The sequence below is a fragment of the Rhinopithecus bieti genome, unplaced genomic scaffold (assembly GCF_001698545.2).
Source record: "Rhinopithecus bieti isolate Rb0 unplaced genomic scaffold, ASM169854v2 scaffold_23748, whole genome shotgun sequence".
Classification (NCBI taxonomy): Eukaryota; Metazoa; Chordata; class Mammalia; order Primates; family Cercopithecidae; genus Rhinopithecus; species Rhinopithecus bieti.
In genome coordinates, this window is record NW_016811596.1 from 3102852 (window position 1) to 3115090 (window position 12239).

Here is a 12239-nt window from a genome sequence, read left to right on the forward strand (position 1 = left end):
ATCCCAGCTGCTCAGGAGGATGAGGCAGGAGAATTGCTTGAGCCTGGGAGATGGAGGTTGCAGTGAGCCGAGATTGCTCCATTGCACTCCAGCCTGGCCAACAGAGCAAGACTGTCTCAAAAATAAATAAATAAATAAATAAATAAATAAATAAAAAGATTAAATAGCTTGCTCACAGTTACATGGCTCATCTGCAGCAGGACTGGAATTTGAACCCAGGACATTTAATTCTGGAGTTCATGTGCCAAATCACGAACCTCGGCTACACAGAGGATGGATTTCTCAATGGACTGGCCTCCTCTCATAAGAAAGTAGGAAGAGGCAGGGTGCGTGTGGGTCACGCCTATAATCCCAGCACTTTGGGAGGTCAAGGCGGGTGGATCACTTGAGGCCAGGAGTTCAAGACCAGCCTGGCCAACGTGGGGAAACCCCATCTCTACTAAAAATACAAAAATTAGCCAGGCATGGTGGTACATGCCTATAGTCCTAGCTGCTCAGGAGGCTGAGGATCACTTGAACCCAGGAGGTGGAGTTTGCAGTGAGCTGGGATTTTGCAACTACACTCCAGCCTGTGCAACAAAGAGAGACTCTGTCTCAAAAAAAGAAAGGAGAGAAGGAAGAATACCTCTGGGATCTTGCTCTAGTCAAGTCCTTTATTTTAGTAGAGACAGGGTTTTACCATGTTGGTCAGGCTGGTCTCGAACTCGTGACCTCATGATCCACCCGCCTCAGCCTCCCAGAGTGCTGGGATTACAGGCGTGAGCCACCACGCCCAGCCCCCAGGTATATTTCATACAGTGTATAAGAGAAGACGAAGACGAGAACTTAGGGGAGACTAATAAGATCCTGCAGAGGAAGTCTAATGAATCCTATACAAAGATTTTTATTTTAACACTCAAGATTTTTAATCCTTGCCCTGGAATAGCAATGTAAGTGATTTCTCTAGAAAAGTTTATACAAGTCTTTCTTGCACTGAGTGTGTTCTGAATTGAACGAGTTTTCCTGCAGGATCTGCGCCTCACCCTGTTTGGGACAGGTACAGGCAACAGTGAACAGAAGAGAGCAGTGCCTCTGGAGTGCAACTGCCGTGCTTCAAATCTCAGTCTTGCCACTTATTAGCATTCACCTTGGGCAATTTACTTAGTCTCCATCCCTTAGTTTCTTCATCTGTAAAGTGGGATTAATAATGACATACCAATACCTAGCTCACTGATTTGTTGTAAACATTAAATAATGTCAAATAAACCATGTGCCTAGAACAGTGCTCAGCAGAGTAAACTTCTTACAAAAGACATTGGGCTGCCTACTAGTCCTCACCACAGGAAATGGCTTTCCCATATGCATTTGGTGACATAGTAAGAGGCCCAGAGATCTTTTAGTCCAGTAGTCTCAAATTTCAGTGTGTATCAGAATCATTCAGAGGGCTTGTTAAAACACAAATTTCTGGCCCACCCTCCCAGAGTTCATCATTCAGTGGATGTGGGCTGGGAGTCAGAATCTGCATTTCCAACAAGTTCCCAGGTGATGCTGATGCTCTGATCTGGGAACTATGCTTTGAGAACCATGCTCCAGTCCACATATTCTCTCTCTCTCTCTCTCTCTCTCTCTCTCTCTCTCTCTCTCTCCCCCTCCCCCCCTTTCTTTTTTCTTTTTTATTTATTTATTTTTTGAGGCAGGGTCTCACTCTATCACCCAGGCTGGGTGCAGTGGTGCAATCACAGCTCACTGCAGGTTTGACCCCCCCCAGGTTCAAGTGATCCTCCCACCTCAACCACCCAAGTAGCTGGGACTACATGCATGCACTAACATGCCTGACTAATTTTTCATATTTTTTTTTTGTAGAGATGGGGTTTCACCATGTTGCCCAGGGTGGTCTCAAACTCCCAGGCCCAAACAATCTGCCCACCTTGGCCTCCCAAAGTGCTGGGATTACAGGCATGAGCCACCGCACCCAGCCTTCATCTGTATTCTCATTCTACAGACATGAAAACTGAGGCCCAGACCAGCTAAGCATTTTGACCATGGACACCCAGAGCCACAGTGGAAACCAGAAGAAAACTGATTCCTGGGCCAGTGCTCTTTTGCTTCTGCTCGGTCAGAGGTGTGAGGTCCTTTGAGACAGTGGCCGGCTGCAGGCCCCTGGACAGATCCGCACCTTCATAGCTGTGTGAAGGAGAGTTCCCACGTTGGCATAGCAGCCGCTGGGGAGCTGGTTTCCTGCTATCCACTTGAGAGCATCCTGGATGTTCTTGGGATCAATGAAGATGAATTTCTGAGCTTGGCCAAAGCATTTTGTGACAAAGGCTGTCAGCCTACATGGGTAAAGAGGAAAATGTGGCATGAAGGTGAATTTCCAGGTGTGGGTGCAATCATTTTTTCATGTATTTGGGTGCATACTTCCAGAAGGGGAGCTGAGGGAACATATGCCATAGCAGGCCTAGAAAACAGAGGCATGAATGGGCACCAGTGAGGACAAGAACAGGGGAGGCACAAGCTCAGGGAGAAGATCGAGGGACTTGACCATCCATGAGGGTGAAATAAGCAGTATTAAAGAGGTAGAAGACTGAGTGAAGAAGGAATGGGGTGAAGGGAGAGGTGTTGGAATAGTTCCAGAGGGCTCAGGAATTATGCTCTGGAGTACAGAACTCATTGGGAATTGGGCGATATTACCATGTGTTTCCATTTCCATCTCGCTCCCCAAAGGCACTGTACGAGCCATTGCTGTGTTTGTACGTCAGCTCCTTCTGGTACCCTGGGAAGCCAAATGTGGTTTTAGATCACAGTGACAACTTCAAAAAACAACCCTGTGCTTTTCAAGGATATGGGACACTTCAGGGGCTGGAATTCCCTGTATCTTATCAATCTGTCATAGGGCCTAGTGGAGGAGAGTGTCCAAGAAAGTAAGATTGAACCAACTTACCTATCTCCAGGAAACCCACTGCCCGAGACCTGATTTCCTCCATCAGCAGCCCTGCCTTCTCCAGGTACTGCAAGACATAGATGATGGGAGCAAACAACACCATGTTCTGCTCGCCACAGCCACTGGGCATCTGCACCAGACCATCTAGGTTCTGCAGGGCTGTGCCCATAATGTCTCCTGGGATCCAAAAGGAGAGAGAGAAGGTGGGGGTACAGAGAAGAAGGAACCCTCTAAGAGTTATCATCATTCACTTAACAAACATGTATTAGCTATCATTTAGTAAGTACCTACTATGTGCCCTGGGAAGACAACAGTAAATCAAACTCAGTCTCTACCCTCAGAGAACTCACAGAGGAGCAAACCATTACAACACATTACAGTTTTTATTCATTATAAACAATTTTAATACAGTACTACAATATCATACTGGATATGTAGGAGGTGCTAGAGGACACAGAGAGGTGCATAGGCTGTCTAAGAGAGTTCAGGGATTTTAGGAAGACATGTCACTGAGCTGATGAGTGATGTGACAACACTTATATCACTTAGGCTCAATCTCTGAGTTCCTCTACCACTGCACATACGTTCCTCACCCTCCAAATCACCAAGTTTCTCTAAAACACAGTCCTGACACTCTTCTCCAAGTTGTCATTGACCCCTTCCTATGCTTCCCAATCCAGTGAACCTGACATACGTGACTCATTAACATCTGTACTGTAGCCAACGAGCTCCATTCAAATCTATAAATGTGTCCTGAATGTCAACTATGTTGCAGGAACCGTACCAGGAACAGAAAAGAAAAAGATATGGCCCTTGCTCTTCAGGAGACCCCAACACAGTGTGGAAGACAGACATAGACACTGAACTCTAATAGAACAAGAGAAGCGCTATGTCAGACTGATGAATAAAATAGACAAAACAGAGACGTTGTGACTGCAATGGATCTCAACAGAGGGCGAGGGAGTAAAGAAAGAGCCTAACATTCATAGGGCTCCTACTACATGCTAGATATTGTGCTGGGCACTTTATATTGCACTTAATCTTTACACCAGTCTGAGAGGTAGGTTATTATTACTGTTTTACCGAAGAGGAAAGAAGGTCCAGAACTGTTCACTAACTTGTTCAGGATCACACGGCTACTAAATGACAGGTTAGATATGATTTTTAAGTTCATGCTTTTCAATCCACTTCTTCCCTTGCCCAAAACAGTAAGTGTGCTGCCTATTGTAAATATGGTTGTATCTTCCCTAAACTATACCCAAATTCCTCATTTTTAAAAACGGCTGCTGCAAATATTTTGTCTTCCCTTCACCCGATTTATAGACTGTCTAAACCTAAATACATATCAAGCTTCAGTGACCTTAACTTCTTCCTACCCTGACTCCTTTTTTTTTTTTTTTTTTTTTTTTTTTTGAGATGGAGTCTTGCTCAGTCGCCCAGGCTGGAGTGCAGTGGTGCGATCTTGGCTCACTGCAAGCTCTGCCTCCCGGGTTCACGCCATTCTCCTGCCTCAGCCTCCCGAGTAGCTGGGACTACAGGCGCCCGCCACCAGGCCTGGCTAATTTTTTTTTGTAATTTTAGTAGAGACGGGGTTTCACCATGTTAGCGAGGATGGTCTCGATCTCCCGACCTTGTGATCTGCCCGCCTCAGCCTCCCAAAGTGCTGGGATTACAGGCGTGAGCCACCGCGCCTGGCCTCCTTTCCATTTTTAACTAGAGTACAAGTCTAATCCCGTCTGTATTGTTGCCTACACTGTATTTCCCTCCTATATAAAATACGCTCTTTTTCCTTCAATCACTCGTCATTAGTCACACTCTCCAGATAGGTCCGCATGTCCTGCCCCACCCCACACCTTTGCAGCCTCCATTCTCCTTTTTGTTTCTGAGCCAAGAATCTCTAACTGCTTACCCAGAACCGTAACATAAGCCTTGGTCGAGTCAGGAACAACGTCCACTGGGAGCTCCAGGGAGACAGATTCAGATGCCACCTTTCCTGTGAGAGGCAGAAAAAAAGGTGACACAATAGGAGATGGGGAATGGCAGGGGTTCTGAAGCCAAAATTGTAGAAGAACTTTGTATAATCCAGGGATTTCTGTGCTCGGTGCTTTCTCTGGGATGCAGAAAGCACTGGGTACTATTCATAGTGATCTTGCTGAAAATTAATTCCACGGAGAGTCATCATCGTGCTGCACACTTTCTCTTCTTCCTCCTGCCTCCCAGTTAATCAGCCCCACGAGGAATGGCACCCCAGACTCTCCTGTTCCTTCTGGTCCTGTGCATTCCTCCTTTTGCCTATGAAAATCTCCTGCCGCCAGATGCGCTGGCTCATGCCTGTAATCCCAGCACTTTGGGAGGCCGAGGTGGGTAGTTCACAAGGTCAGGAGTTCGAAACCAGCCTGGCCAATATGGTGAAACCCTGTCTCTACTAAAAATACAAAAATTAGCCGGACATGGTGGCATGCACCTGTAGTCCCAGCTACTCAGGAGACTGAGGCAAGAGAATTACTTGAACCTGGGAGGCAGAGGTTACAATGAGCTGAGATTGCGCCACTGCAATCCAGCCTGGAGGATGGAGCGAGACTCCATCTCAAAAAAGAAAAAAAAAAAAAAGAAAAGAAAAGAAAATCTCCTGCCCTCTCAGGGAATTCTCACCACCAATCCTGCTCTGAGTCCACCCACCTTTTGGGCACAGCAATGAGCTGTGTGTCTTCTCCACCAGGACTCCTTCAGGCTGGCATGAAGAGAGACACAGATAAAAACAACAAAGATGAACGTCAGGAGAGATGGCATTAAAGGAAAGGGAAGGGAGGCCCCTCGCTGTGCCCCCAGGGCTTCCCTCAGGACTGCAGAGAAGAGCTTCTCATTGAAGCCCCGAAGAACTCCGTGTCAACCAAGGATGGGCCCTTTCTGTAAAGTTCTTTCTGGGCAAGCGCTACAGCCAAAGTCACAATTAGGCAACTCCTAAGGGGTAAGATTGACAATGGGCTTCATGACGGGACAAAAAAGGCAGCTATTGATGAAGACAGACATTTTAATTAGGGAAACTAACATTCATTGAGTGCCTATGATGTGCCAGGTTTTAGGTGCTTTCATAGGCCATGGGTATGGATTAGGCAAATGTTCAAGGGGCCAGGGAAGGAGAAAGTTGAAGCTGCCCAATTGGACTGGAGTACGGTTGCTGTGAGAGACGAACTCGCAGCAAGAGGAGATGTTGAGCATCCCTCGGTTGGTTGCTGTCTCTACCTCTGAAGAAAACTCACTTTGACGAGAACTGGCTTGATGAGCGTGTCACTCCGGCCCTTTTGGGGAACAAACCCCTTCTGGCCCCCACATGGTTCATTGCTGTCCAGAATCTTTGTACTAATAGTAAAGTTAATGTGACCTGAGAGAAAGAAGAAGAAGGGAAGCCATTAGCCCTGTTGCCAGTGGTACCAGCGAGGTCCATTCCCATTTGGATCAGCATTTCTGAAACTTTAATGGGGATCTTGCTACAGTGCAAACTCTGCTGCCACAGGCCTGGGGTGTGGCCTATATTGTGCATTTCTAACAAGCTCCCAGGTGATGCCAGAGAGGCTAGTCTGGTGTGGTAAGTAACCTCTAAAGGCCCTCAGAGATCCTTGCATCCTGATATTTGCATCCCATTGAGTGTGGGCTGGATTGAGTGACTCACTTCTGTTAAAGAGAACAGGGCGAAAGTAATGACTCTTCTGAGATTAGGTTACAAAAAGACTGCAGCTTCCATCTTGGGTGCACTCCTTTTCTCAAACTGCTTGCCCTGGGGAAGACAGCTGTTGTGTGATGACGCAGCCCAGCGGAGAGATTCATGTGATGAGACACTGAGTGAGGCCCCTAGCCAACAGCTGAGGTCAAGAACTGTGTCCTTCAGTCTAGCAGGCTGTGAGGATCAGAGACTTTGGGATGAGCTTGAAAGATCAATCCTCTCCTAGTCGAGTCTTCAGATGAGACCACAGCCCTCACTGACAGCTTGAGTGCAACCTCATGAGATACCTTGAGCCAGAAGTACCCAGCTAAGCTGCACCCAGATTAATGACCCATAGAATCTGTTTGATAATAAATGTTTGTCCTTTTAAGACACTTAAGTTTTACAATAATTTGTCAAGCAGCATGAGATAACTCATACATATGAAGATCAAACTTTGAGTTGCAAGGATTTCACCTATGAGTGACTGACATCCCATAGGGTTGGGGGTGAGGATTAAATGAGTTAAAGGTGAGGTGACTCATTCTTGTAATCCCAATACTTTGGGAGGGTGAGGCGGGAGAATTGCTTCAACCCAGGAGTTGGAGAGCAGCCTGGGACACATAGCAAGACCCCTTCTCTGCCAATTGAATTAGCCAGGCATGGTGGTGAAATGAGCCTATAGTCCCAACTACTCTGGGAGGCCTAGGTGAGAGGATCGCTTGAGCCTGGGAGGTTGAGGCTGCAGTGAGCCATGACCACACCACTGTATTCCAGCTTAGATGACAGAGTAAAATCCTGTCTCTCTAAAAAAATTAAAAGGCCAGGTGCAGTGGCTCACACCTGTAATCCCAGAACTTTGGGAGGCCGAGGCAAGCAGGTCACCTGAGGTCAGGAGTTTGAGACCAGCCTGGCCAACATGGCAAAACCCCATCTCTACTAAAAATATAAAAATTAGCCAGGTGGGGTGGCACGCAACTGTAATCCCAGCTACTTGGGAGGCTTGGCAGGAGAATCACTTGAACCCGGGAGGTGGAGGTTGCAATAAGCCCAGATTGCGCCATTGTACACCAGCATGGGCAACAGAGTGAGACTTCCTCTCAAAAACAAATAAATAAAATAAAAATTAATTAATCAATCAATTTAATGAGTCAATATACATAAAGCAGTTAGAATAGTGCCTGGCCCAGGGACTCTTATAGTAAGTCCTTGATTAGTTACATGACCATGTATTCCTTGTCCAGCTACAAATATTAAAAGCTCTCCCTTTCAAACTTAAAATATTCCTGTTTGAATAAATTTGGTCACCTATCAAAGAGTGTTTGTGTATTGACTTATAACAGCCTTAGGAGGGAGAAAAATAGAGGTAAATTAAACAAAGAGGGAGGAGGAAGCAAAGCAGATGTGGCAGAGAAAAAAGACTGAGTGCTTAGTCACTGGGCTTCTGCTGCAGGCTCTCCTCGCCCGTCTAATGCTTCCCTCTCTTACCCAATTTGACAGCCGTGATGTTCCAGTGATAGGTTTTAGCTTCATTAGCACAGAGACAGCATGAGATCTGAGAATCTGCCCGTGATTCTAGCTGGTACTCATGCGATTTAGCCAGGTCAGTCTGAACCTAAGGAGGAGGTTTAAGAGACAAAGGGCCCAAACGAAGGAGGTAATGTATAGAGGCCTGGGAAACCTGGGGGCCGAGATACTGACATCTCTCTTTCCCAGGGAAAATTGGGATGCTTCCAATTTAGAGACAAACTTATGCGGGAAGCGTGATTCCAGGGCTAACACCTGATTCCTGTATCCCCAGCTCTCACCCTGATGCATTCCTTTAGGTAATTGAAGATGGTGGCAGTAAGGCGAAAGGATTCTCCACGGACTACTGAGTAAGGGAGAGTCAGGTCCACAAAGAACGGCTTGAAAGCAGTTAGTCCAACAGTGGGTGAAAGCCCGAAGCCTCTTAACTGGGAAGTGCAGAAACTCATCGCCTTCCACTCGGTGATGGTGTCAGGAACTGTGACGTGGACCGCCTCCTTCCCGGAGTTACTGTGAGAACACAAGGACCCACGTGAGGCAGAGGCAGCGTGGGGCAAGGAGAACATTTGTGAATTAAGCCACAAATTCGGTGGGGTGTACTGGTTCATGCTTGTAATCCCAGGTCTTTGAGAGGCTGAGGTGAGCAGATGGCTTCAGCCCAGCAGTTTGAGGCCAGCGTGGGAAACATAGCGAGACCCTATTTCTACCAAAATTTAAAAATTAGCCAGGTGTGGTGATGCATGCCTGTAGTCCCAGCTACTTAGGAGGCTTGAGGCAGGAGGATGGCTTGAACCCAGGAGTTTGAGGCTGCACTGAGCTATGATTGCGCCACTGCACTCCAGCCTGGGTGACAGGGCAAGACCCTGTCCAAAAAAAAAAAAAGCTACAAATTCATCTGCAGTAGTGAAATTGTTACTGTTGTTGTGTGGGGAGAAGTAAAGAGGCAACTGAAGAGGTGAGTCTCAGTGTGAATCCTCCAGTGAGTAAGGCTGCACTCATATGGAGGAGGGGGACTGTGTGGGGAGTCAGGAGTGGGCATCTCTGTGCAAGCACATCTGACAGAGAGGCTGGTGCCCTCTGAGTCTGTGAGGATGCGTGTTCTCAGGGCTTGTCAAAATGGACATGCAAGCAGTGGGCAAAAACTGATGTCAATATGTACCTTTAAACATGTGTGGTTCGGTAGTAAGAACACAGGGCCTGCAATGCGTGAGTGTGGGATTGTGTGGATTTGTTTTGAGTGGTTGTATATGAATGCATAAGAATTCAGGTAGGCCGGGCACGGTGGCTCACACCTGTAATCTCAACACTTTGGGAGGCCGAGGCAGGTGGATCACTTGAGGCCAGGAGTTCGAGACCAGCCTGGCCCACATGGTAAAACCCTGCCTCAACTAAAAATACAAAAATTAGCCATGTGTGCTGGCAGGCGCCTATAGTCCCAGCTACTTGGGAGACTGAGGCACAAGAATCACTTGAACCTAGGAGGTTGAGGCCTACAGTGAGTCAAAATCGTGCCACTGCCCTCTAGCCTGGGTGACAGAGCAAGACTCTGTCTCAAAAAAAAGAAAAGAAAAGAAAAGAAAAAAAGAATTCAGGAAAATAAATAAATTCCCACGCCCCATCAAGCTTTCTTTGCTTAAGACTTAGGGCCATTAGGAATGCATCTGATTCTGAGTTTTGTAGAGGCTCTATGTTGTAGAATCTTACGTTTTTTTCTGGTGGTGGTTGTTGTTACAGGGTTTTGCTTTGTCACCCAGGCTGGAGTGCAGTGATGTGATCTTGCTTCACTGCAGCCTCCACCTCCAAGACTCAAGTGATCCCTCCACCTCAGCTTCCCGAGTAGTACACAACTACCACCTGGCTAATTTTTTTAATTTCTTTTTTTTTTTTTTTTGAGACGGAGTCTCGCTCAGTCCCCCAGGCTGAAGTGCAGTGGCCGGATCTCAGCTCACTGCAAACTCCACCTCCCGGGTTCACGCCATTCTCCTACCTCAGCCTCCCAAGTAGCTGGGACTACAGGCGCCCGCCGCCACGCCTGGCTAATTTTTTTCATTTTTAGTAGAGACGGGGTTTCACTGTGTTAGCCAGGATGGTCTCCATCTCCTGACCTCGTGATCCGCCTGCCTCGGCCTCCCAAAGTGCTGGGATTACAGGCGTGAGCCACCGTGTCCGGCCTTAAATTTCTTTTGTAGAGACAGAAGCTCATTATGTTGCCCAGGCTGGTCTTGAATTCCTGGTCTCAAGTGATCCTCTCTTCTCAACCTCCCAAAGTGCTGGGATTACAGGGGTGAGCCATGCACCCGGCCCTTTACTGTACTTTTGAGTCATCACTTACCCAATAGGAAACAGATCCCAGAGCCAGGTCTCTGGGAAGTACTGGCGGACCTGAGAGTCCTCTGCTTGACGTGAAGAAGTTGATGACACAAAAGCCTCTGGATGACCACCACCTGCTGATGAAATTGAGAATATGAAAACTTTAGGAAACATGAGACTTGTTGTGACATAAATTGGGATGGAGGGATTACTAGAAAGAAATTTAGAGGGAAGCAGAGAAAATCCAGTCAGAGGCAAGGAGGAAGGACCAAAGAGGAACTAACTAGTCACAAAGGCCATCGAGGGAAGTGATAGCCAAGAGGGTTTGGCCAGGGAATGGATACATAAGCTTCAGGCTTCAAAAGCTCTCCCCAGAGACAGAACCCTCAGGAAACTTCCTGTATCTGTGACCCACAACCCATTAGCATTCTCAGGCTAGAGGCTCAGTGCAAGAACAGGATGCAAAGAGGAAATTTGCAGAGTTCCAGGATTGTTAACATCTCGGAGAATCCACATACCACAGAGGTGGCTTACCGCCCATGGTAATGCTGTATTCTGGAGATCTGTAACTGCAATCTACTGGCTTCTTGATTTTGGCATTGGACAGTATTTTCAGGCCCATGTCCTGATAGGCATCAGAGAAATAAGTATTAAGGTGGTCCCTTCCCCAACTACAAGGGCTACTGCCCAGGAATTCCACCATCAAAGAGTTGAAACAAAACATTCTTTTTGAATTAATGGTGAAACTGGGTGTTCTTACCCGAAACTCAGCCACTGAGACTAGTTGGCTTCTGTTCCAACTAGCATGAAAGGCTTCAAGTTAAACTTATTTCATCATTACATACATTTAATGGTTCTTCCAAATATTATTCACTGTGTCCTTATTATTTGACTTACACTCTGAACGTGCTGAGGGTAGGGACCATATCAGCGTACTCAATTCAACAAAAATAAATGAGCATTATGAGGGGTCAGGCATTAGAGAGAATACAAAGATGAACAAGACCTAGTTCCTGACCTCAGGGACCTCCTGGTCAGACTTGGGTCACACAGCATCCCAAATCCTGCTCATAGAATAGGTGCAAATTATTTTTTATAATAATGGTAAGAGATCTCTGGTCTACCTTCCCTAATTTTCCCTCCTGATTGATCTCATGAAAATCAGTGATTGGGGACAACAAAAGAGAAAGACTAGGTCTAAACTCTCTCACAGTGGTTCTCTTCAATGCAATTGGACATCTTCTTCAAGCGTAAGAGCCAACAGAGGCCACCTTACACGTCAGAAGCTTCTTTCAAGATTTTGTTCCCATCAGTGCCCATATGAGTCTCTCTGCTTTCTTAGATACGAACTTTCCTTTGCGCCTTCCCACCACCATCTTTCCCATAAGAACAAAATGGGTAAGAAGACGTACCTGGAAAAAGCTGAAAAGGTCTGTGCCTTCAGAGAACCAGGGCCTCCAGATAACAGAACGCTGGCTCGAATGCCCCTGGGGCACTGGGTCAATGAGGGGCTGAGGAAAGTCCCATGGGCCAGACACTGGACACTGATCATATTCAGCCACTTGATAGGGGTAGTGACCATACCAGAATGGAAACATCCCATAGACCTAGGACAAGAGGGGGAAAGGAAATAAAGCATTGATATAGTGACATCAGTTGAGAGACTTCTCTCAGATTCTGGTGCTCAGTTTACTACTCCTGTATCATTTCTCTTTATTGCTCCAGAATTATTATTATTATTTATTTTTATTTTTATTTTTTATTTTTTGAGATGGAATCTCG

The 12239-nt window shown here is 46.6% G+C and overlaps 1 protein-coding gene across 1 annotated transcript in view; it reads right to left on the reverse strand.

The window, feature by feature from the left end:
- A2ML1 (alpha-2-macroglobulin like 1) overlaps nt 1–12239 on the reverse strand; it is a 55932-nt gene that overhangs the window by 15707 nt on the left and 27986 nt on the right. The window contains exons 16-26 of the mRNA XM_017894246.1: nt 11870–12064; nt 10992–11082; nt 10480–10594; nt 8429–8657; nt 8109–8235; nt 6181–6302; nt 5600–5651; nt 4830–4913; nt 2921–3097; nt 2671–2752; nt 2104–2312 (exon numbers count right to left, since the gene is read on the reverse strand). Coding sequence (XP_017749735.1) covers nt 2104–2312; nt 2671–2752; nt 2921–3097; nt 4830–4913; nt 5600–5651; nt 6181–6302; nt 8109–8235; nt 8429–8657; nt 10480–10594; nt 10992–11082; nt 11870–12064 — 1483 coding nt within the window. The remainder of the gene's footprint in view (nt 1–2103; nt 2313–2670; nt 2753–2920; nt 3098–4829; nt 4914–5599; nt 5652–6180; nt 6303–8108; nt 8236–8428; nt 8658–10479; nt 10595–10991; nt 11083–11869; nt 12065–12239) is intronic.